Genomic DNA, 25,810 nt, shown 5'->3' on the forward strand with positions numbered 1-25,810 from the left:
GTTCACATTGATTACTAGTTATTGTAATGAGTGTATATATATTAAAAGTAAACCATATCTGAAGACAAAAGGTGAAGTTTTTTTCTGATGTGTGCATTTTCCATGATACCTAATGTATTGGTGCTCTTTTGATAATTTATCTGTTTAAATAAGATGCATTTAAATGTTATGTCATTTGAAAATTAGACTCTCTGTAGCTTCAGTGGGGTTTAAGCTGTATGTATTTTGAAATGCCATTGATCACATTTTTATGTACAGACACAGATGTGTCTGTACATATAGCCATCATCTGCGTCTGTCGTCGCCGTCGTCGCTGTCGTCGCCGTCGCCGTCGCCGTGCACTTTTACCGATAACACGATAAGTGGAAAACCATTTTACCTTTTGACTTGAAACTTGCAGAACTGATGAATATTCATAATACGCAGGTCAAGTTCGAAAATCAGCATGATCGGGTCACTTTTAGGGAATTTATGCAGTTTTTTCTCTTTTTTCAGCATATATGCAGCACCGATAACACGATAAGTGGAAAACCATTTTACCTTTTGACTTGAAACTTACAGAACTGAAGAATATTCATAATACGCAGGTCAAGTTCGAAAATCAGCATGATCGGGTCACTTTTAGGGAATTTATGCAGTTTTTTCTCTTTTTTCAGCATATATGCAGCACCGATAACACGATAAGTGGAAAACCATTTTACCTTTTGACTTGAAACTTACAGAACTGATGAATATTCATAATACGCAGGTTAAGTTCGAAAATCAGCATGATTGGGCTATTTTGAGGGAATTTATGCTGTTTTTTCACTATTTTCAATATAAATGCAACACTAATAACACAATATAAGAAAAACGGATTGGCCAATTGTAATTATACTCACAGGAGTGGTCAATCTTACTAAAACGCAGGTTGAGTTCGAAAATCAGCATAATCGGGCCATTATTTTAGAAGTTATACTGTTTTTTTTCACATTTCCTCAGATTCAATTCTTAAGCATGTTAACAGTCTCATTATTTAACTAATAAGATGCCTAAAAGTGTTTGTTTGATATTTCCTGCATCTTTACAACATTGTTAGTTGATTATGTAAAAAACATGGTAAACTTGTTATCATGTATTGTGTAATAAAGTGTCAAAAATGGAAATAAACTCATATCATTGCAGTTTGTCAGATTCAATCATCCACTATGTTCAGAATCTCAGAATGGAGGAAATTGGACATTTAACACTGTTCTATTGATACTTTTCCCATCTCATCAATTTTTTTAGTTGGTCATATAAAAATGGCAGTAAAATGTTTATTTTGTTTTATGTTAAAAAAGTGTTAAAAATGGAAATAAACCCATTTCAGAACAGTGCTGTCTTGTTTACATTTTGGCATTTTCAAGGCGTGACTTTGAAGTTCCATGGGCCTGAAGACCTTTGCTAGTCACATTTTCTGAATATCTGTGATACAAATATTTTATAATTAAAAATTGATGGTCATTAAGCTGTTAAACATTATGTAATATTGCATCAAAATTTGAAGAAACCCCTATTTTGGGCACTGCTTCCATGATGACCATTTAAGGAAAATCATGTCACTTACTGTTCTCAAACTTACAGGAAAGAAACATGGGACTAAAATACAGCTTCAGTAGGCAATGCAGTCTGTTTGGTATTTTTTTTTTTTTTTTTTTTTTTTTTTGGCAGTTAAACAGTTTTTTGTGAAAATTTAATTTTTCACATATTGGCATTTTCAAGGTGTGACTCTAAAGTTCCATGATCTTGAAGACTTTTGCTTGTCACATTTTCTGAATGTCCATGTTACTAATATTTTATTAATAACATTTGATTGTCATTATGCTGTTAAACATTATTTAATGTTGTATCAAAATTTGAAGAAACCCCTATTTTGGGCACTGCTCCTATGATGACCATTTAAGGGAAATCATGTCACTTACTGTTCTCAAACTTATAGGAAAGAAATATGGGACTAAAATACAGCTTCAATAGGCAACGCATACTGTTTGGTAAATTTCTCTGGCAGTTTTTTGTGAAAATTTAATTTTTCACTTATTTGCATCTTTATTTTCTGTTCTTTGTCTGTACATTTGACAGCTTTGCTGCCTTGTTAAACAAGTAGTTTTTAAACATGGTAGTTTTTTGCAAATGTATTTTTTCTCATTTCTGATATTGAAAATTAAAATTAAAGAAAATTATTTAAACAGTACATACTTTGTTCTTTTTGAAGGGGTTTCTGAATGTAATAGTACCAAATTGAAATCATCTGTTTTATTCCTTTATTTCTGCAGGTTGAATCAGAGACGGATGCCGCACTGGGCAAAGCCAATGCTTCCCTGGAAGCTGTCCAGAACTTGACCACAAAACTGGAGGATGTCAAGAAGAAATATGTCCAGAATGAACTCAGCGTCCAGCGAGCCAAAGGGGAGGCTGACGGAGCCATGAAAATGGCCAATAAGGCAGAATCTGTGAGTTTGGCAAAGTTTGGTTTTCAATCGAATATATTTTGCACTTTTAAAACATGTTTGCAGTATTTTTTCTGGTTTGTGACTTGAATATAAGAATGTATCTTTCTTAATTCATTAAGTTTTACTGGTTATAATCCCAAGTGGAACATAGCTTTAGGAAGCAACTTAGTTTCCAAAGTGATTGATTATTATCACTAATAGCACTGTAAGATGTGACATTGTGATTGTTTTTTTTTTTTTTTGTCAGGATGCAGCAGACTTGGAGACCAAGTACCAGGATGCTTCTGCTCAGCTAGAGGCCAAATACAACATGACCAAGGATGCAAAAGAGAGAGCAGTCCAACTTAAAAATAATGCAACAACTTTGGCACAAAGTACTCAGTTTAAACTGTACCAACTTCGAAGTAGGTTGAAAGCAAATTCTTATATAGTTGAACACTTTTTTGTCAGTTATAGATATTTAATGTAAAGATAAAATATTTTAAAGTTCTCATAAATGTATTTTTTGTAGAAAGCTATAAGGCACTTAAACATATTAGTTTGTCTGCACATAACTTAAATGTTTATTTGGTTTACATAAATTACTGAATGTTCATAGTTTCTTCTTGCCAAACAGAGCATCTGACCTCAAACCTAAACAAGCAAAAAAAAAATTAAAAAAGAAGTGAAATTCACTCATTTACAATGAACTGCTTTGTTCTTCAGCAATGGAGCGAGATTTCATGGAAAGAGAGAAGTCTTTGACAGAGCTTTCTGGCGAGATTGAGGCCCTGCTTGCACGAATGAAACTTCTCACTCAAGAAATCCAGGAAAAGTCTGATTTCTATCGAGATTGCCAGCCCTAATAAGTAATCTGGTGAATCAAACAGTGGATTAAATAGTAGAGAAAAAATTCAACATTCATCTGACAGGTCAACGGAACTCTTCTTGGGATTGAACTGTAGGTAACCTCCAAGCCAAAAGGTCAAATGTTAACTTTTGGGACGTTGTTCTGTGTTTCTATGTTTAACTTATTAAAACTGAGAACAGGTCACATGGTGCTCCATCATGTGCTGCCATCTATACTAGTGTATGTAAGTAATAAATGATGGAGAAATGCTTTTAGATTTTATTGTTATAATTAAGTCATTTAGTAATTACTCACAAATTTCATACAATTCATATTTGTCCGATTTTTCCAGAAATATTGAAAGTGTGCTTTCATACATATCCAACAAAACCATTTAAGGAAGATTTTTTCAGATAATTACTATATATGTCACTTCCTTAGAAGATTATTTGATAGAAACAAAGTATCAGTTACAAATATTGATATTGATAAAAGTAAGTAAATCTTAAGGAGAGCATCAAGCCATTGTTTTTGCATTATAGATACCTTGTGTCTTTTTTGTAGTTTTTCCAAAATGGTTAAAATGGTTGTTCCATTTTCTCCAAACAAAAGTTAGAAAAAGGCTGTATAGCATTCCAATCTACTTGCCCCTACTTAAAGTAGGTTTAAAATACAGCACTGTCATCTTACGTGTAATGCCAATAGTATTAACATGGAAAGAATGTGTTCATTTATATAAGTGTAAATATTTCTAGTAAAAGTTTATTGCATGTAATTATAGGGTGCAACTTATATTATGTCCCACCGCTAGATTTTTTGATAAATGAATTGTATGATAAATTATACAAATGATAACAGTGAATTATTCCACATAACTGCTCTCCAGTCTTTGTTTACTAGATAACAGAGGCACTGAACTGTAAATCATACTTTAAAATGGATTGGATATTTTTTAATTTTTAATTTGTTTACTTGAGGCACTGTTTTCTCAAGGAATAAATAGGCTTGGTTTCTTTATCATGTTATATAAGAAAATTGATTGGTACATTGATATAGCTGTAACACTGCCAGGGTTTTTTACTTGACCCAGAATCTCGTGTTTACGCTTTTTAAAACTCGTGTGTTCTGTCAGCCCATTTTAAGCACAGTCACGCCTATGTTTAGCACCACTTTGTATCATGGTATCATATTGACTGAAGCAGTTGGTGAAATCACATACATATGATACTTGAGCATTGGATTTAAGTTTTACTGTACACTTTAAATGAAAGTAAGAAGTGTAAGCTGCACAACCAAATAACTGGCCCACACATTCTTTATTGTAAATTTTAATTTGAGTGTGTAAGTGTAGGTAAGATTATTTAAACTTTTACACAGGCATTTGTTTACCTATAAAATGTTAGAATGTAAAAACAAATTTTCATATCAGTTTTGGTCATTAACTTGGTGCTTAATTAGAAGAACTTACATTTCATCACTGTGTAACATCATATATATAAATATATACAGCTTTAATATATCTTAGCTTTATGTGTCTAGCGTGTCATATATTACAAATCTCTTTTCTTTTTTATCTCATTTACTCTTAAGAAGACAGGTAAAATGGGCTGAAGTAAATTCAAATATCATTGGTCTATTTGTGTAGGATGGAGCATGATAACCCGTGTCTGATTGGTAGCTTGGATGCATAGATTGGATGGGTTTTCAGTTTGTGCTAGATTGGTCAGTTGTGTCCAGGCATGTGAATGGCTAGTTTTACTTTCGCCATTTTAGTTTTTATTGGCAAAAAAATGAATGTGTTTTGATTATAGAATGCAGGCTAAAGACTAAGCTTTTCACAAATCTACATTTGTCATCAAGTACTCAAAATTTGGTGGAAATACTCAAGGGCAGAGATACGAACTAGTGTCACATTTTTATTGTCAAAATTGATTTTGATCGACCTTTCTAATTTGATATATTGCAATGCGTTTGTAGTCTTTTTTTTTATTATTGTGTTGTTCATATTAACATATCTTATTATAATAACATGAATTTTTAAGACGTATTAGATAACCTTGTGTTATTGGCAATATGAGATTTAATCTTTTAGTTCATCCATCTCCTGGAAATTAAAGAAACTTTACATTTTATCATATGCAGGCAAATTCTGTATTTGAGAAACTATTAAATCGGCTATAAGAATTTTATAAGTACTTAAATCATGATGTCCAGTTTTGAATAAAGATAATTCACTAAGATTTGCTAGTTTTTTTCGTTGAAAACATCTTGACCTGCCATACCTGTCACATCGGGCGCAAATGGTGCTCACTCGTTGCAGTTTCCCCTGCGAATATTTGTCTCATTTAATGTTCACTTACGGTTCTCAATCTATTCTAGAACATTTGGTGTATTTTTTACAGTTCTAGTGTTGTTCTGTAATAAATGTTACAGTTCGAGAACTGTTTTTGGGATGTCATTCGGAATGTCCTTAAACAGACTGAGGATTTTTTTTAATTTAAAGAGCAATACATGTTCTAGGACAGATTGAGAACCGTAAGTGAGTGTTAAGTGAGACAAATTTTGGCAGGGATTCAGTGAGCGTGGTTTGAAGCTGTGGCTACCCCAGGTTTGATCTTAAGTAGAGATAATATAATAATAATATATTTATTTTAAGTCTAAACTCCATATGAATATGTTCGTTAGACTTTACAAATATGTACATACATATAACAAGTATACAACTGGTCAAAACACGCTGTGTACAATCTCGCCTCCCTGGGGAGGATACAGCCCCGCTGCCGTATGAGGCGCTGAGTGCTATCAATCTTACAATATCGTTCTCTGCCTGACCAGGACCCTGCTTCAACCCCAAAGTGCTGAGTGCCAAGCGGGGAGACAGCAGGTACCGTTTATAAAGGACTGGTATGTCCCCGGACGGGTTTTGAACCCACGTCCTCCCGCTCCGGAGGCGGACACTCTAACCACAAGGCCATCCGGTCGGTTCTAAAAGATCATTCTAGATATTCTAGAGATCATTCTAGAACGCGTCATTCGACGGCTAGACGACAAAGAGGAACTGTTCATATTGTATATTATTAATCTTATTATATTTCAAGCGATTTTTTCTAACTTAGACATTGGCGTACAAAACCCATGGTCTGTTGTCGCGTTAGATACTTATGTGGTGTAAATTTGAAAATGTTGCAAATATTTTCTGCACGAGACAAAAGGATCTCTTGGTAAAAAGTAATGTAAGGTGACAAATATAGTACAATAGACTTTTTTTGGTAAAATTAATGCAACGATCAGAATAACTGTTCTGTCCATATGGTCGGAGTTTTGAGTGAAACAAAGTCGCTTTGAAAAACTGTCAGGTTTATTTGGTTGAATATGAAAATAAAAAAGAACAAAAAGGCACACACACACACACATTGATATATTTACAAGAAAAAGTGATCAGAACTCATGAGATATTCAGCTTGTATGTACAATGTACAAAGGAATGTACTCTACGCATACGCGTTTTCGCTGTATAATCTGAAGCAATATGCCTGGATAAGGTTAGCCCTTGTGGTTTAAAATAAGTCTTATAACATCAGATGTAATACTTTGTACATTCCAATCAGGTCTTAAGAGCTTGTCCACGAGAGAACCAGCCCAGGGTGGCAAGGTGGGGGTCAGCGGATTTCAACCAAATTTGTTGTATGGAGGCATATTAGGAAGTTATTCATGAGTTAGGAAGGAATCCCAAAAATATCCTTTCTTCAGAGAATTATAGCCTATTATAAGTCATGGCTTATGTAGCCTCTTTGAGACTCCATTTTTACCTTGGAAAAATAATGATATATTTTGTGTAAATTAAACAAAAATGGAGAAATCTAAAAAATATTAGACCTTACAATCATTGAAAACAATCATTTGGCTTGCCACAGATATATGTAGAATTCAGATAAGACCCTGCTTGGGCGAGCCACACCCATTTATAACACCCCTCCCCCCAAAGTCCAATTTTGATACTACCATCTTTAATTGCATATATCTCCATCTTTACAGGGTTTACAGCTATAAAACTGCATGAATATTTTAGGCAGATATGGGTCATTCCAAATCAAGTTTCAAAAGTTACTGCTGTATTAAAACAGGTACTGAAAAATACCTCCAAAGTTGGCCATTTTTAAGGCAAAAAATCGTGGTGGATTCATTCAAGTCTATGTAGACGATAGGTTTGATTAATTTATTAAACCATTTTGCTCTACAATGATGTTACTAAATTAATAGGGCTGGTGAACATGGAAAGTGGGTGTGTACTAATGAATATCAGGTCAGTAGGTCAAGGTCACTGGGCTTCATATTTGTAAATTGCCATATAAGGACTTCTTAATTTATATGGACAAAAAATTTAGAGGAAATAAATCATAGACTCTGTTACTTTGGATAGGCACTGGCAATTAACTTGAGAGTTTACAAGATAATTTTAATATATATATATATTTTTTAATATCATCAATTTGGTGAATACAAATTAAAATCTTAGTTTAGTAGCGATTTCTTTTTGGTGCAATATTTATCATATAGAGATCAGGATATGCCATAGTATTTATGATAGCAAAGCCAGAACAAATCTTTTTTAATTATCAAGAGTTTTTTTTTAATCATCCACACCACTTTTTGGTGACTATTTATGAGCATACAGTAACTAAAAAATTATTCAATTTAGTTTATTGTTGTCTCAGATGAATAATTTCAAATAATAAAAAAAAATCACAAAATTATAATATAGCAATACATGCAAAGCAGTGCAACATTAGTTGTGATCATTACAAACTATATCATAATGTAGCAAAACAAGATAATTTTCTATTCAAAAAGCAAAACTAACACAACCGCAAAATATATCCTGGTGTTATGAAACATCTTTGCAGTTTTGTATCAAACATTACAGCTCTTAACATCAAGGTTTTTAATACATTCAAAAATAACTGCCGATTTTTTCTTCCTGAATAGTCTGTAACCCTTCTTACTGACATTTCAATCTCATCTTCATGCTCACAAATGCTAGGTTCTGCTGGCCTGTTTCTTGTGCCCTTCTAAACTCCTTCAGTAAAAACTCCTATACTTTATTTGAATATAGTTTCAAAGGTTTAGATGACTTTAAAGCTCATCCATTGTGTAACTCAGTGAGATATTCAAGAGGGTGGAGTTCTCTCACAGCTGATGTGCTTTAAGTTTTTCTTTAGTCAGATTGTTGGCCCACTAGACTTTAATTTGATCAAAAGCTGTTTTTTTTTTGGCACATTTCATAACTGTGGTCTAAAAAAGGACCTTACAAATACTCTTCAGTCTTAGTAGCAAAAGATTTCAGAGAAAACTTCTCTGGACAAGAAAAAATTTCCCTGTTTGTGATCTTGCTTGGTATAGTCCCAGTTGGCATATTTGCCTCAGAAAAACCCAAATTAACTTTAACATCAGTATCACTCATGTTAAAACTGCTCAAGGAAGGAAGACACCTTTTCTCATGTTGTAGGAATCAAGAAAGCTAAATTGTTGTAATTGGACACTCCAGTCCACGCGGGTTTGGAAGATGTCTGTCTAGCTGGATGTAGAAAATGGCTCCAACTGCAGAAACTAGGGCCTCATGCATCTCCTCAGCATTTGTTATATTGTGGCTTTCATTTACATACTGTACATGCCTTTCTACAACAGCCATCATTTCCACACTAGTTTCAGTTTCTGCAAGACTTTGGACTCTTTTGCTGACCATAAGATCACTGTGTGTCAAATAACACTTCTCAAATATGCCTGAAATATAAATATAGCTTACTATAGACACATGAAAACACTTATCTGAAAGTTAATTGATACATTGATGAAAAATAAATTATTATCCCATTTGTCCATGTTTTATAAGTAAGGCATGGTTTCGAATATTAATTATGATGAGCCTAGCAATTTTGCCAAGACCAGCCCTAGCTTCAATCTAATTCCAATTGTTACCCTTAAATTTATTTTACCCAAGTACCATTAAACCTACATAAATACCCACACAAATATAGCTTAAAAGATAAAATTATCACAGGTCCTTAGGCTGCAATTTCATTATTTGAAAGGGGGCATTTTTCTTTTTAAAAAAATGGAGCGTTTACCATTAAAAAATTACACCTAGATCATTTTTCTGAGTGAACTTTTTTTCTGGATTTTAGCCTGTATTAAAATACAAACAAACCCGTTTCTTACCTGAACCAAGTGGCATCAGTATATTCAAATGCCTTTTTGTCTACACTGACATCTTGTAGTGCCAGGGGCAGGTAGAACCGGCCGGGTAGCTCAGTAGGTAAGAGCACTCGCCCTGTAAGCGAGGGGTCCCGGGTTCGATTCCTGGCCTGGCTGGTGATTTTTCTGCACTCACCCCAAATCGCTACAATGGTGGCAGCGGTGTTGCGAGATAGGGCTCGCGTCTTTCGGCATTTGGGGGGGAGGAGTGTAGTGCCAGGGGCAGGTAGAACCGGCCGGGTAGCTCAGTAGGTAAGAGCACTCGCCCTGTAAGCGAGGGGTCCCGGGTTCGATTCCTGGTCTGGCTGGTGATTTTTCTGCACTCACCCCAAATCGCTACAATCTGCAAGTTAATCCCATGACATATTTCGTTATAGGCTCGTTTTCCCCTGTGTGGATGGTTTCCAGCACAAACCAAGCCCATATCCCAGTGCTGGTCACATGGTGTAACCCATTTATTCTCCCAAAGATACTTGAAAAAGTCCAATTGCTGTCATCGGATACAAAAGAATTCACACCTGACAAGAATCAGTGTGCTTTCGTAACTCACGCTGTTTTGCTTCACGTAAACGCGACGAAGATGACTGTTAATATCTCTGTTGCAATTTTTCAATACACTACATGTTTTTTTATATCTGTAGTCAGAGTATAAATCACATGATATACGACTTCGTTGAGGAAGATTTGTAAACAAACAGTCTGCGATTTCCGCCATGTTGGATAATGACGTTGTGTTGTTCTGACGTTAGTACATTAGTTTCACATGGTTTTAAAATGTGTTAGATGCTTGTTTTAACCAGAAAAAAATTAGAATAGGTAAAATGAAAATAAAAAGTTCAACTAACAGTGTTTTAAACCATTCGTTGACTTGAAAGAGATGGCTGAAGTTCAGTGCACCGATATACGTGTTCGGATATATTTACGAAAAATGAAGAAATTAGGTCATGTTCTATCTGTTACAACGGACAAGTTGTAGAACAGCAGTAAGTTTTGATTTCATGTATAAATAGATTAATGAGTTATCTGTTAGTCCTGAACACGCTTTACCCCAAAGACCTGTGAAGATGAAGATATTGTCAAAAATAGAAGGGGGGTGTTCAAAGCATGTGGTTTGTAGGCCTGAGAAAAACGCTTGGTTTGTTACCATGGAAACAAAGAGAGTGGAAAAAGTGTATATCATTTTAATCCCCTATCTTTAGGTTATAATATATCACCAAACTAAATCATTTGGTGACACCTGTATAAACTTTAAGGCCAATCAATATAACCCTGTTTTTCAGAAGAATTTTTGGTTGATAAACCCCCCAAATTGTCACTGGCCATATCTCTGTAAGTAGGGATTTTTTTCAGGAAATATTGCAGCCTCAGATATTGTTCATATAAAGGTTCAAACACACCAAATATGATGTAAATCCGTTCACCCCCACCTTGCCGCATTTTCTACATTTGGTTTGGTTTTCTCGTGGACACACACTTAAGCTATATACAGAGTCACAGTCTACACCATATCTGCGTTTGAAAGCGCGCTCATTTCCTGCAGAAGGAGGGTCAAAGATGGCCGCAGAGCAGGATCGTCTGCTACGCACTGTCCCATCAAAACTTTCAAATCCTCCATCTTCTCTCCCTCCGCCAGCGCCTGCAGCACGTGGCCTAAACTGTACACATCCCAGGCTGCTGAAGAGACGCCATGTTCGAAGATTTCAGGCGCCAGATGGACGCTATCGTGGCGGAGAGCTCTCAGGGTTTCTAAAGAGAACCTCTCTGGTGGCATCATGGGCTTGTCGCCGTTGAGGGCGCACGCGGCTCCAAAGTCCACGATGCGAGGGTGAATGGCACCCTGACGGTCGCGTGTCACCATGATGTTCTCGTACTTGAGATCAAAGACACCGACTCCTTTCTGGAACGAATAAAATTTTGTCTTAAAGTATATTTCATAAATAATTTAAAGACGTCAGTATGGAATATTAGAAAAGTTATATGAAATGGACACAAGCACATAACGACCAAGGGCCATCTTCTCGAAGGGCTTTAGCTTGTATTTTTTTAAAATAAATTTTCACGTCAGTCCAATTGTTCACGTAGGTTGGTATTCTCGAAAGTTTGTAAGTTACTACGGACAGTTACGTGAAAAGTTACAAACAATCGTAAGTACAATAGAAGTAAGTAGGCCTACACTAGTTTTGAGAATAGTGCTAAAGACCAAGTAACAAATAGTTACAAAAGTTACAACCTTTTGAGAATTCGGCCCCAGGCAGAGAGAGAGCAACGAAATTCAAAACATAAAGAAAATAAAAACGGAAAGGCAATGTACACCAATTTCAATGTAACAGTCCAGAAATATACACGTCTGAAAAAAAAAAACATAGAACATTTTAAAAATTATATTGAAACGCACCTCGTGTATCTCCTGCACCCCTTCCACAAGTTCCAGGCTGAAGTTCAGCCAGTCTTGTGACGTCAGTCCCCGGCGAGCAAAGTAAGTCTGCGAGAACTTCTTCAAGTCGAAGCACTGCAAAGTGCTCTTCCTGAAGCGAACCAGTTCCGTGACTACAGCCAGGTGGGCAAATCTGCCCTCTGCAACGCCGCCGTCCGCCCCGTAGTCGACCAACCCGTAGAACTCAGGGCAAAGCTTTGTGCCGGCAAGGTGGCCCAGGACGGCTGCCTCGCGGCGAATTCTCTGGTCGGAGGAGTATTTCCTCTTGAACATCTTCACGGCCACGACGTCGCCAGTGGGCCGGTGAGTGGCAAGGAAGACGGTGCCAAAGCCACCGCTGCCTATTTCAACCAGCCTCCCGCGAGAGTCTCTATCAAACTCGATGTCAGCAGGAGAGCATTCCTTGATGTTTTTCTGAAAAAAAGGAAAAAGCGCCTATTATTGAAAGTTCAGGAAATTTTGTATTTCAGACCTCTATTTGTACTGTCTTATTTCAGCTTAGTAGTAACTTGAATTTGAAAAGTAATCACTGAACACTGTTCTACATCGTATTGTGGACAAAAGTTACAGGTGTGTGTGTGTATGTGTGAGTGTGTGTGTGTGTGTGAGAAAGAGAGAGAGAGAGAGAGAGAACGACGTCCGTAAAAAGTAAAATTAAGAAGAAAAGAAATTTTTCATCACACCAACCAGATCATCGTCAATGGTAGCCGATGACAAAAATCCAGGTTTCAGACTTTCAATGGTATCCAAAGAAATCTGAAGAGAAACATCAGCTATGTCCCGGAGGAGATCTGGAGTACGGAGCGATCCATTTCCTCCATTCATTCCTTGTACGTGGAGGGATTCATTGGCGGCAGTGCTGATTGAGATGGTGGGACTTTTACCAGCGCAAAACAGACTCCGCACCCTCTGTTTCATGACTGCCCAGACACTAGGCCGTCCCTGAGAATGATAACAGATCCCATGTAATAAACTGTAATTGCATATGCCTTCATTAATTGCAAGTTAAGAAGTAAAATAAAAGCAAATAAGTTAAAGTCCAGAAAGTTATGAATTGCGAGTTTAATTTTCGTAAGAGTCAATTAGTGAGTAAATTATTTTAGTATTTGGCGAAAATGAAAAAATGCCAAAGTCACACAAATTTTTAATTGGTTGGTAAACTTTACATTCCAAAAAGTATTTTTCCATGAGGTGTATAACGCCTGCAGACTGGACTGCATTCAATTCTAACTTAGATTTGTGATGAAGTAGGTGGTTTATTTAAGACTTTCAACAAAAAGATTTTAGTGGGGCATAGAACATAATTACGTTAATGTTCACAGTGAAATGCCGATATAAAAAAGTCATTCCTACATGCAAACAGTAAGGAGATATCCTTTTAAAACCACTTACCAGGGTAGAAACCCTCCTTGTTTTGGTCTTCATAGCTCGCATTTGAGAAATACATAACATTTTCACAATAAGTAAATTGAAAAATACGTGCAAAAAACACCGTCAAACGTAGACGTTGTCAGAGTCGAACGTGATTATAGCAACGGCTCCACGGCAACCGCTGCCCTATGACGTAATTTTATTGTGACATGCAGTGGTTTGTAACATTTCGATGACGTCACTGAGGGGACGTCTGCTATGTCGCCATATTCAACTGTTTTTCTTTGTGGCCGCCACATCCTCACGACAGGAGTTGTGTATTTGTTTTTTCTAAACTTAAAATGCACCATCCTGAATGAGATATTATGCATATTTTGAAAAAAAAAAAAAACAAAGAAAAACAGGAGTCTGTTTTCAGGATGCGCGTAGCCAATATTTTTCTGCACGAGGCAAAATCTCTTGCAATCAATTTAAAGACCTCTTGGCAAAAAGTAGTATAAGATGACACATATAGTACAATAAACAATAGTTTATGGGAATTTTTGTAAAATTAATGCAACAATCAGAATAATTGTCCATTTGATGTGGTCGGTGTTTTGAGTGAAACAATGTCGCTTTGAAAAACTGTCAGGTTTATTTGGTTGAATATGAAAATAAAAAAGAGCAAAAAGGCACAGCCACAAACACACACGCACACACACACACGCACACACACACACAGACACACACACACAGTAATGTATTTACAAGATGTACATAGGAATGTACTCCACGCATACGCGTTTTCGCTATATAATCTGAGGCAATATGCCTGGATGAGGTTAGCCCTTGTAGTTTTATGTAAGTCTGATAACATCAGATGTAATATTTTGTACATTCCAATCAGGGCTTAAGTTATATACAGAGTCACAGTCTAAGCCATATCTGCGTTTGAAAGCGCGTTCATTTCCTGCAGAAGGAGGGCCAAAGATGGTCGCAGAGCAGGATCGTCTGCTACGCACTGTCCCATCAAAAATTTCAAGTCCTCCATCTTCTCTCCCTCCGCCAGGTCCTGCAGCACGTGGCCTAAACTGTACACATCCCAGGCTGCTGAAGAGACGCCATGTTCGAAGATTTCAGGCGCCAGATGGACGCTATCGTGGCGGAGAGCTCTCAGGGTTTCTAAAGAGAACCTCTCTGGTGGCATCATGGGCTTGTCGCCGTTGAGGGCGCACGCGGCTCCAAAGTCCACGATGCGAGGGTGAATGGCACCCTGACGGTCGCGTGTCACCATGATGTTCTCGTACTTGAGATCAAAGACACCGACTCCTTTCTGGAACGAATAAAATTTTGTCTTAAAGTATATTTCATAAGTAATTTAAAGACATCAGTATAAAATATTAGAAAAGCTACATGAAATGGATACAAGCACATAAGGGCCGTATTCTCGAAAGGTTTTAGCTTGAATTTTTTTAATTAGATTTTACACGTCAGTCCGATTGTTCACGTAGGTTGGTATTCTCGAAAGTTTCTAAGTTCCTACGGACAGTTACGTGACAAGTTACAAAAATTCGTAAGTACAATAGCTGCACTAGTTTTGAGAATACTGCGAAAGACCAAAGTTACAAGTTTACGTAAATAGTTACAAAAGTTACAACCCTTTGAGAATACGGCCCCAGAGAGAGAGAGAGAGAGAGAGAGAGAGAGAGAGAGAGAGAGAGGAACGAAATTCAAAACATATAAATAAATAAAACTGAAAAACAATGCACACTTATTTTAATGCAACAATCCAGAAATATTATACTGTCAACTAATCACACGTCTGAAAAAATGATCAGAACATTTTAAAAATTATACTGAAACGCACCTCGTGTATCTCCTGCACTCCTTCTACCAGTTCCAGGCTGAAGTTCAGCCAGTCTTGTGGCGTCAGTCCCCGGCGAGCAAAGTAAGTCTGCGAGAACTTCTTCAAGTCGAAGCACTGCAAAGTGCTCTTCCTGAAGCGAACCAGTTCCGTGACTACAGCCAGGTGAGCAAATCTGCCCTCTGCGACGCCGCCGTCCGCCCCGTAGTCGACCAACCCGTAGAACTCAGGGCAAAGCTTCGTGCCGGCAAGGTGGCCCAGGACGGCTGCCTCGCGGCGAATTCTCTGGTCGGAGGAGTATTTCCTCTTGAACATCTTCACGGCCACGACGTCGCCAGTGGGCCGGTGAGTGGCAAGGAAGACGGTGCCAAAGCCACCGCTGCCTATTTCAACCAGCCTCCCGCGAGAGTCTCTATCAAACTCGATGTCAGCAGGAGAGCATTCCTTGATGTTTTTCTGAAAAAAGGAAACAGCGCCTTTTATTGAAAGTTCAGGAAATTTTGTATTTCAGACCTTTATTTGTACTGTCTTATTTCAGCTTAGTAGTAACTTGAATTTGAAAAGTAATCACTGAACAGTGTTCTACATCGTATTGTGGACAAAAGTGACAGGTGTGTGTGTGTGTGTGTGTGTGTGTGTGTGTGTGAGAGAGAGAGAGAGAGAGAGAGAGAGAGAGAGAGATAGAGAGAGAGAGGGGTAGAGAACGAAGTCCGTAAAAAGTAAAGATAAGAAGAAAAGAAATTCTTCATCACACCCACCAGATCATCGTCAATGGTAGCCGATGACAAAAATCCAGGTTTCAGACTTTCAATGGTATCCAAAGAAATCTGAAGAGAAATGTCAGCTATGTCCCGGAGGAGATCTGGAGTACGGAGCGATCCATTTCCTCCATTCATTCCTTGTACGAGGGATTCACTGGCGGCAGTGCTGATTGAGATGGTGGGACTTTTACCAGCGCAAAACAGACTCCGCACCCTCTGTTTCATGACTGCCCAGACACTAGGCCGTCCCTGAGAATGATAACAGATCCCATGTAATAAACTGTAATTGCGTATGCCTTCATTAATTGCAAGTTAAGAATTAAAACAAAAGCAAATAAGTTAAAGTCCAGCAAGTTATGAACTGCAAGTTTGATTTCCTTAAGAGTCAACTGGTGAGTAAATTGTTTGTATTTGGCGAAAATGGAAAATGCCAAAGGCACATGAAGTTTTAGTTGGTTGGTGAATTTCGCAATCAAAAAAGTATTTTTCCATGACATGTATAACATCTGCAGACTGGACTGCATTCAATTCTAACTTAGATTTGTGATGAAGTAGGTGGTTTATTTAAGTTTTCAACAAAAAGATTTTAGTGGGGCATAGAACATAATTACGTTAATGTTCACAGTGAAATGCCGATATAAAATAGTCATTCCATCATGCAAACAGTAAGAAGATATCCTTTTAAAACCACTTACCAGGGAAGAAACCCTCCTTGTTTTGGTCTTCATAGCTCGCATTTGAGAAATACATAACATTTTCACAATAAGTAAATTGAAAAATACGTGCAAAAAACACCGTCAAACGTAGACGTTGTCAGAGTCGAACGTGATTATAGCAACGGCTCCACGGCAACCGCTGCCCTATGATGTAATTTTATTGTGACGTTTAGTGCTTTGTAACATTTCGCTGATGTCATTGAGGGGACGTCTCCTTACGTCTGATGACTTCGTCAAATACGTCTCAGTCGCAGCGTTCCATTGTTCATCATTGTAGCCACGTCATCCTCACGAATCGAGTATTTCAACAGTTGTGTATTTGTTTTTTCAAAGCTTAAGTGCATGATCTTGAATGAAAAATTATGCATATTTGTAAAGATAAACATGAGTCTTTTTTTCGGGATTTTTTTTTCTGGGTGGATAAAACAGTGGCCAGAACAAGAACAACGGTAGTTTGGGACCTAGAATAAAAATAGACAAGCGCTAAGGCGTTTTATCATGTGAATGGGTAGACAGACATTTGTAGTGGAAACAAAAAATTATTATTTTTAGGAAACAATTCTATTCACATCACTAAAATCATTTTAAATCAAGTTTTCTTCACTGTACATTGTTAGTCTCCCCACTCTGCACATTTGAATCAATGGAGCAGACGCACTTCCTTGACCAACTTTGAAATTTCGCTCCATCTAGAATTCACCTGTTGCGATTATAAGATTCTGTAACGTGTGATTGTTACTTTTGAGGTTGGGGCTTTGATTTGATTTTTCTTTCTTTCTTTCTTTTTTCATGTATTCGATAACTGAAAGGTAACAACAGCGTTACTTTGTTCTTCATGTCTAAAAAATTACAACCCTGTTAGGCCTTCAAAGGCCGATAACAGAGCCAATAATATTTTTTCGTCGATTGTCATGTTTGTGCAATCTTTGCTAAATAAATATGGCACTGGACTGTGGATGGCGTATTAATGTCCATCTCGATTCTGCTGGAAGCCGTAAGCAGCTTTAAGAAGAGTCGCCTCATCAAAATGCTTTCCGACGATCATGAGGCCAACCGGAAGTCCATCTGCGAATCCTGCATTGATGCTGAGTGCCGGGTGATGGGTGACGTTGAACTGGGGCGTGTTGTGAATCATCTCAAGGCTTCGCTCTATACTCTCTAAAACAGATAGAAAGAGAGGGCTAGAAACGAGTGAAATATTCAAAGTATGTCAAAATGAACGTTTTGATTCATTCAAGCTGTTTCAAAATGTAATAAGGATGGGATTGCGATTAACGCTCAAACTCGATCTTACGTTTGAAACACAGAATGTCACCACGTGACGTCGGTGACAACTCAACCTCAGTTTCAAAGGTAAGGTTCAGTATTACGGTTAATTTCAATTATATCCGTAGTGTGCTCAAGGTAATTTTCGTAAAGATTGGCATTATTATTATTATTATTAGCAATCAATTTAAAGTTTAACCTTACAAAATTATTTTGCACATGATAAATTGATAGGAGTGTGTATACGAAACTAGTTAGTAACTGTCGTGAATCAGTTATTCTGGGAAGATCTTGCAGTTTTCAATGAAAGTGAGTCTACCTACCTATAATACTGGCTTTCTTTTCCAACAGCTTTGCCGGCAAAATGTGTATAGTGGGCATGACGATGACGTCATAGTTGGCGAGGGCGTCATCATAGGCCTGTCGAAGCAGTCGGGCGCAGTTCATGGCTTTAGCATAGTGGATGTGGTTGTAGCGTTGTTTCGTATACTCTCCAATCAAGGCGTTGACTTTAACCGTGTGTGACACGTCATTGAAATGGGTCCTCAAACCACGAGCCTGAGCCTCTTGCATCGATGTTGGGTAAAATCCGGGAAAACCAAACGCCGATCCTTAAATTATAGAAGTCAAGATTGATTCCCTGTAGCCAATGTTAAGAAAGCGGAAAAAGGCAACAAACTTTTGCGTTTCAGCTATTTTTTGGCATTAAAAACGTTAACACAAAAGTAACGTTTACAATTTTTGTCCAACATAGACCTATTGTATACGACATTTATTGATACAGTCGTTTCGTCTAAACAAGTATAATACTAACCCGCTCCATTGAAAATGTTTTCATAGCATCCTTCTAATAAAATTGGCGCAACCAGCTTTCGGCCTACAAAAGGACAAACGCAATGTTATGTCCAAATTGTACACTGTACAGAACATAGTAAAACAAGTAAAATATAGAAAAATCTTGTATTTAAAATGAATCGTATTTATTAAATTTACGTGTACGCGTTCAGACTATTTGAATATAGAAAAATCTTGTATTTAAAATTAATCGTATTTATTAAATTTACGTGTACGCGTTCAGACTATTTGATTTGGCTAACATCTAAGAATACCTAAAACGTCACATGTAACATGCATGCAAGTAAGTGTGCAGCTTGAAAGCTATGATTTGAACATTATCGGTATCCCTTTCTTTTCACATCTTTCATATTTCATGATCAGTAAAATATAGGAAATCATTTTTATATTAAAACAATAAAATAATACCAGTAATGTGCAAAGGAATGCTGATCTCTTGCACTTTGGCACCGGCTGCTTGAAAATACTGCATGGAGGCCCGAATGGTGGAAGTAACCTGTTCTTCACATTTAAAAAATCCTTCTTTTACCAAACCCACATTCATGTCCGTGAGGTCAGCAGACAACTATAGTAAAAGGTATTACGCTGCATGCAGATTCAAAGATTTGAAGCTATACTTAAAGAAATTGTGCCAAATTCTAACTTCCGCAAGCAAAAAAGTAATGTTTTCTATACTCGAATTACCCCCCGACCCATCCCTGACTTTGACTAAAATTTTTGGTACTACTTCCAAATTAATAACCTAAGTGACAATCATGATTTATCGGGTAGTTTAACGTTATTTAGCCACAATAAATATGACTGTGTACTTATTTGAAATGCAAATTGTATACCTTTGAGGGAGCCATAGTTCAGAGTTGTTGAAAATAGGGTTGACTTGATACGACCAAAATTTACAGACAAGTACATGTACATACGTTAACCTACAGAACATACAAATGTTCCATCCCCATGTTAATCTGTTTTTTAGCCGATTGTTGTAAATTATAGCAAGTTCATATGATCACAAGAGAATACAAAAGCTTTCACAAAAACAAATGTAGTACCGAGATGGGCAAAACAATAATTTAGAAATAAAAAAGCTAACCCTTTACACTGTAATACACAAAACGTCACAGTCATCGGATATAATCTTGTCAACTTAAGTGGTCTGACATGGGGTTTTACAATAAATTAGCCAAACTTCTATTGAGCAGTGCAAAAATTCTGACCAAATCTGAAAACTGAACAATTTTATTCCCACCACAGTCCAAAGTATTAATGGATAACTTACTAGTTTTGCATATTCTGGTACCACTAAGTTCTGAGGTTGCCTTGGATCAAGACCATTATCGTAACCAGCAGTAACCTTTGGCAAATGAAAAAAAATCAAATAGCGCATATATTTAATTGTGTCATTCAGAGAAGTGAAAAATACAAGTAAATATTTCTTTTTGTAACAGGCTTTACAAATCATTAGTTTATTTATTGGATAATTTTTACACTGAGATGGGATAAATGCTTCTAAGATAAAACGCGGGTATTAAGGGAATAACAACTAAAAATCATCCATCATATTTCTTGGCAAAAACAAAGTATTAACCGCCTTTACGACGTTAAAGGAAAAGACTGCTTTTGGTAAAAAAAAAAAGGTGGATTTGCTCTTTCTTTTGATACATGCCCTACCGGTACATGCCGTACAGCCCTATAAAATATCGGAATTCCAACACGCAGAGTAGCTTTGAATACACCGAAGACGGCAAGGCATTTTATTTTCATCGAACTGAATTCAAAAATTGACCTGTAAGGCGTGTTTTGTTAACGTTAATCCCTCTTACGTCACAGCTAACCTCCAATAATAAGGCACAGTCCTCCACAGTCCTCGTCATAGGTCCCATATGGTCGAGATGAGGGTGCATGGCGGACGCTCCGGTGTACGGAACCAACCCCCACGTGGGTTTTAACCCCACAATACCACACCATGAGGCAGGCATACGTATAGATCCACCTTGGTCGCCGCCAAGAGCCATGTCAATTTGGCCCCCTGCGACCTTCAAAATATGAAAAAATTGTGACTCAAAATTAAATCTCTGAAAAAAAATTTACGAAGTGACCACTTGGGTCTTTTTAGAAGAAATTAAATAGGGGGTGTCATAGATCAAGGCCCCTATTTAATTACGCATTCCATACAAGCAAACTGGCAGCTCATCTGTAAATTACTTGGCCAATTAACATGCTCATTATGCTGTTAACAATGCAAAGACCCAACTGGGATCTGGCCTGTGCCATATGCATCCCCAAATGCAGGCAATAAATTCTACGGGATATGCGGTGTTCACATGTAGAAAACAACGTGTAGTCATGTACTTACCAGGGCTGCACTACCAGCACTGGTACCACCAGCCGAACGCGTTGGGTCATATGGATTTAAAACCGGCATTTTACTGTTGGTGAAACTACTTCCACCCAAGCACAGGTCCTCGGATGCAGTTTTCCCAAGAATTCGTCCACCTGAATAAAACAAGTTTATTGTTGTCAAAATGTTGTAACGGCTCCCACATGGAGAGCATTTATCGGTATCACAGTTTTGAGAAATCTGGCCATAATCCATGCTAAAATTAAAGATGCATTTGAAGCGAGTTGGCATGTCAAATCATTGCCTAACCCGACCAAATGCCCCCTTATAGTTTCAAAAACTTAAAGAAATACCAAATATCAATTCAAGCGTAACACCAATATTTGTCCACGTCACCTGCGTCCAGTATCCTGGTGACCACAGTGGCATCAAACTCTGGCATGTAGCCCTCCAACACCCTGGACCCGTTCATCATAGGTACCCCAGCCACCGCCGTGTTGTCTTTGATACCCAGGGTTTTCCCAGCCAACTTCCCAGAGGGGGCACCTTGAATATCTGTACGCCAGTACCTAAATAGTTTAAAAAAAAAGTAAAACAATGTTTAACGATGGAATTACGTTAGCATCAAGTCACTCTTCGACAAAAGATACCAAAAGTCGCATTATTCATTGTTTGCAATAAGAGATATTTTGTTCTTTCAACTGCATTGCAACATCACATGGCTGTAAGAAATGACGCTAGAAAAAAAAAGGCGTTTGCAGCGTCGTGGATTTGACAGCTATATCTCTTTTCAGATGAAAGATAATTAGTGATGGTTATTGAAGAAAAACAGTTACAGAGGAACATTATAATCAGAAAAAAATATTTATATCAAAGGGGTCACCCAGATCTAGATGGGATCAAAACCGTTTACAGATTTGTCTTACTCCCGGAATTATACTGTTTGATTACACCAAACATCAGTTTAGCGATCTTCATTATTAGGTTACGGACAATAAAGGCTCCCTAAAGCGATTGACATATTTCGCTACACTCAAACCATCTATAGCCAGACGATGACTAAACATTAGCATAAAACGCCTTTAATTTAAACTGTGCCGAAAGTGCCCATTTGTGCTCACCAGCCATTGAAAGGGTTGTCGTCTGCCTTTGGACGCCATCCGGGGGTTCGAGGATAATTAACAGGTAACGTAGGTTCTGCCAGTTCATCCAGCACGCTGTAGTCTTCATCAAGGCCGAGCATCCGTTCTAAGAGATAAAAAAGACAATAGACACTGGTTGTTAGTAATTGTTGTATGTGACGAAAATGACCAGTCTGTAGCACAAAGCATTCAATTGAAAGGAATGAGTAGCATGAAAAAGTTTTTATGGTCGACTTACGGATCTTTTGCGCAGACGCCAGACATGTTAAGATGCAGAGGAGAGTGCGCGACACACACACACACACACACACACACACAGAGAGAGAGAGAGAGAGAGAGAGAGAGAGAGAGAGAGAGAGAGAGAAAACTAAAAATCTGAACCTATTCATAATTATTCCATATGGCCGACATGCGACAGCATTTCAGTTATCTGATCATCTTCTTTCTGAAGGGGCCGCGATACTGTTGGATATCTATATCGTCTGTTGCTTTTCTTCCTTGCAGCAAGTAATAAATACTGTGCATTACAGGTGTATTAATGCGTTACGTAAGAGAAATAGCATGACTGTGAATTACTATTCTACCTCTGTATGCAGTTAATTCTTCCTCCGATAGTTCCAGTCCTAGGTTCTCTGCGAGCTTTCTCAACTGACATTTGTTGGGAGGAATAAAAGTGGGCGCCTTGGCGTAACCATTGGGGACTGGAAAATTGTTAAATTTAAGAAATATAAATTCCTATAATATATTGGTGATAATGTATAAACCGATGTAATTAAAGCCAGCCTGTTAAGAAGACTTACATGTATATTATACACGGTTAATAAATTAAAGTTTGACCACATGCAGGTTTTCTGAATATATGGATATCTCTCCTGTTTAAAACGCACACTACATCGTCTTAACTTGAAATAGTGAAGGCAAAATTCCCACACCCACCCCTTAAAAACACTATAATGTGATGAAAATATGACTTCGGGCTTGATACCCGTTGTTTATTTAGGATTTCAAACAATTTATGAAAACATCACATAACATCTGAGAAATGGTCTGTGTTTCACGTTTTATCAGATAGCGATCACACATTGAACACGAAATTACAGGTGGCAAACAAGTCATCATGCAAGATAAATATCAGGCATTATTAACGGATGGTGGTACAATGAAGGAGAAGCTGAAGTCTAAGTTAACAGAGTTTATAACCCGCACGAAAATGCAGTAGTATCGAAGTAGCAAAAAAAGCATTAACGCAGTAGTGGTGTGGAGCATATTTGCAGTAGAAATGCAGCATAGCCTACTGCAATTCTACTCCAAAAAGTACATAGGTTTGTACAGAGAGGAGCATTAATGCAGTAGATTAGCAGCATGACAGAAGCATGTTTCAAATATGCTAATTAGCTCCCAAATCGAAGCAGATTTGAAGCATGTTTGCAGTATGATTGCAGTAGTCTACTGCGGTTTGCAGTATGATTGCGTACATGTATACACATGTAGTCTACTGCGCTGGAGTATCTACTGCGTTTTCTTGCGGGTAATTTTTGGCCGTTTGAGAAAAAATGAAGTATGGTTTTGTCTATCTTACTAGCCTAAAGCAGGAAATAAGGTACTGTCCCCCCATCCCTTTATTCCCATCATTTATATTAATAAGCACTACATTACACCTGCTTCGGGAATTATCCTGCTGCCGGAAAAGATAGTACTGGAGAATCTCTATGTATCGGTAATGTGTTGGATGAGAGGAATCTGAAAAACTTTCAGAACGGTTATCGAAGCGGCGAAACAGATAAGTTAGATATCCTAGCCCACCCAGTGCAGCTAAGGACACCGAATAGTCCGAGTGCCCGGTCAAGGTTTCGTACAATTTACACGACACTGGTTATCTAGAGCGCCAATGAATCAACAAAGCCGACTGGTGTTTGGGCTCATTTAAGGTGAGGAAGCCAGTGGGGCCAATATATTAACCGCAAACACAGTAACAGAAGGTAGTACGCGACTGGCGGGTCAAAAGAAGTCAGGTGTCAAGAAAAAATGTAAACCTATAGGAAATACTCTGTTGGTATAACCGTATTCGTGGCACAACCGACAAAAACTCATTTAATTATCACAGAAATGAAATTATTATTTATATATATACTCGACATTTCACCATTTATCCCCGTCTCCCACTGCGTTCGGACAATCAAGACCAGAGTGACCCCCATAAATATATAACCAATGATTTTGATACAAATACTGGTATCATTCGTGCTACGAATTGCCTCTCAAATCATAAATTTACGAGCTTACCTCCATAAGATTCAAAATTTTCTGTCATTCTGCAGGCAATCTAAGCCAAATCAATGCTCAGCAGACGTCCTTCTTATCTGAATATTTTTCACCTTGCTTCTTTTTAAATGGATCTTTTCTCTGACCCTGAACCGTGTTGTTTTCCGAAGTTACCCTGTAGCAAGTGGTAAGAAGCTGTACCCTTAGCGATAAATGCTGCTCCTTCCTAGCTCCTTGGCCCTAATATCCTTTGTTAGGCCTCCAAACTGCGATATATGACGTCAGTGCCACTAGTGGTGCTTGGGGGAGGGTCTCCTCACGCCTTGGTTAATATCCCTCATATCAAAATAGGCCCCTGGAGACGTGGTTTTGACAGCGCCCCTTGCTATAGAACCTTGAGATAGCTTCGGGACGCTAACGTTTTTTTTTAATTTTTCTAAGGTGCTCCCATTCCTTTGGCTGAATCTTTGTCAGGTAGGCTTGTGGGAACGAGCAATAATATCATTGGACGCTGCAGCCTGTATTAATGCGCTATATGTACAGTTTTAATCTATCTTGAGATATTGAACTGTTGACTTACTACCAATGTACGTTTTTTAAAGTCTTCATTTATTTATTTTTTGTGTCAAGTTTGATAAGAACTTGGCGTCTCACCTCTGTATAGAATGGCCTAGGATAACCGACTGTACGGGAGACGCACTGCCGGGTGGGGGGGGGGGAAGGGGGGGGAGGGGGGGGAGGGGGGGGAGGGGGTTGGACTGGTTGCAGAAAGCATTTTTCCGTCCTTAAGTGACATCCATCGGCTACAAGTCCGGGTAAGGGGTGAGAGAAGGGGACGGTCAGTGTGGTGGTAAACTCAAAGTTTGTCACAGACATGCCAAGTCTGGACCTTCTCATCAATGGTGTCCCCTTGTCACTAATTGGCACTTCCAACAACATGCCAAGCAAGCAGGAGGCGAAGCCAATGGTTTTTACGGATGTCACCTTGATTTGCAGTCGGGGTATTAATCGACACAGTAGCCTATACCACAAAAAGATATAATTATTTAATTAAAAAAAAGAAACAACTTTTAATGGATGCCACATCCAAAAACGGACATTTGCCAGGCCACACATGAACTAATAAACCGACGGATCCATCATTTTCCTCTAAGAGAGGCAGAGACTGGATTTTTTGTCTTGTTCGTTCGTTACCTTATTTCTTATTTTATTTAACTCTTTTTTACTTTTTCTTATTAATTTGTTTATTTGTTTATATAAGAGAAAACTGGGC

The 25,810-nt window shown here is 37.9% G+C and overlaps 3 protein-coding genes and 1 non-coding gene across 7 annotated transcripts in view; 2 read left to right on the top strand and 2 right to left on the bottom strand.

Moving 5' to 3' along the window:
- The window catches only part of LOC106162375 (laminin subunit beta-1), a 31,114-nt gene extending 25,574 nt beyond the window's left edge, over positions 1 to 5,540 (top strand). Inside the window, exons 27-29 of the mRNA XM_013539653.2 lie at positions 2,295 to 2,471; positions 2,719 to 2,875; positions 3,177 to 5,540. Coding sequence (XP_013395107.2) covers positions 2,295 to 2,471; positions 2,719 to 2,875; positions 3,177 to 3,316 — 474 coding nt within the window. The 3' untranslated portion in view covers positions 3,317 to 5,540. The remainder of the gene's footprint in view (positions 1 to 2,294; positions 2,472 to 2,718; positions 2,876 to 3,176) is intronic.
- Positions 5,541 to 8,541: 3,001 nt separating this feature from the next.
- LOC106162364 (mitogen-activated protein kinase kinase kinase 21) lies at positions 8,542 to 17,019 on the bottom strand. 2 transcript variants are annotated; one of them, XM_013539640.2, is made up of 5 exons: positions 16,657 to 17,019; positions 15,959 to 16,210; positions 15,204 to 15,656; positions 13,379 to 14,669; positions 12,674 to 12,928 (listed from the first exon to the last, which is right to left on the bottom strand). In XM_013539640.2, exons 1-4 carry the CDS (start codon positions 16,714 to 16,716, stop codon positions 14,271 to 14,273), a joined length of 1,164 nt encoding a protein of 387 aa, XP_013395094.2. In that variant the 5' UTR covers positions 16,717 to 17,019; the 3' UTR covers positions 12,674 to 12,928; positions 13,379 to 14,270. The 2 variants fall into 2 exon arrangements, with proteins under 2 accessions (XP_013395095.1, XP_013395094.2); XM_013539641.2 differs by lacking the exons at positions 15,204 to 15,656; positions 15,959 to 16,210; positions 16,657 to 17,019 and adding exons at positions 8,542 to 11,449; positions 11,948 to 12,400 and having other exon boundaries at positions 13,379 to 14,263.
- Trnat-ugu (transfer RNA threonine (anticodon UGU)) lies at positions 9,596 to 9,669 on the top strand. The gene has a single exon. It is a non-coding gene; the product is annotated as a tRNA-Thr (tRNA).
- Positions 17,020 to 17,203: 184 nt separating the features above from the next.
- Positions 17,204 to 25,028, bottom strand: LOC106162390 (uncharacterized). 3 transcript variants are annotated; one of them, XM_087014427.1, is made up of 11 exons: positions 24,559 to 25,021; positions 22,860 to 22,976; positions 22,255 to 22,381; positions 21,530 to 21,702; positions 21,149 to 21,288; positions 20,616 to 20,828; positions 20,072 to 20,146; positions 19,207 to 19,363; positions 18,758 to 18,820; positions 18,267 to 18,554; positions 17,204 to 17,835 (listed from the first exon to the last, which is right to left on the bottom strand). In XM_087014427.1, exons 1-11 carry the CDS (start codon positions 24,584 to 24,586, stop codon positions 17,642 to 17,644), a joined length of 1,575 nt encoding a protein of 524 aa, XP_086870553.1. In that variant the 5' UTR covers positions 24,587 to 25,021; the 3' UTR covers positions 17,204 to 17,641. The 3 variants fall into 3 exon arrangements, with proteins under 3 accessions (XP_086870553.1, XP_013395133.2, XP_086870554.1); XM_013539679.2 differs by having other exon boundaries at positions 20,628 to 20,828; positions 24,559 to 25,017; XM_087014428.1 differs by lacking the exon at positions 22,860 to 22,976 and having other exon boundaries at positions 24,559 to 25,028.
- Positions 25,029 to 25,810: the final 782 nt, after the last annotated feature.

Source organism: Lingula anatina, chromosome 6 (assembly GCF_051362555.1).
Source record: "Lingula anatina isolate TDL-2025a chromosome 6, LinAna3.0, whole genome shotgun sequence".
Lineage (NCBI taxonomy): Eukaryota > Metazoa > Brachiopoda > Lingulata > Lingulida > Lingulidae > Lingula > Lingula anatina.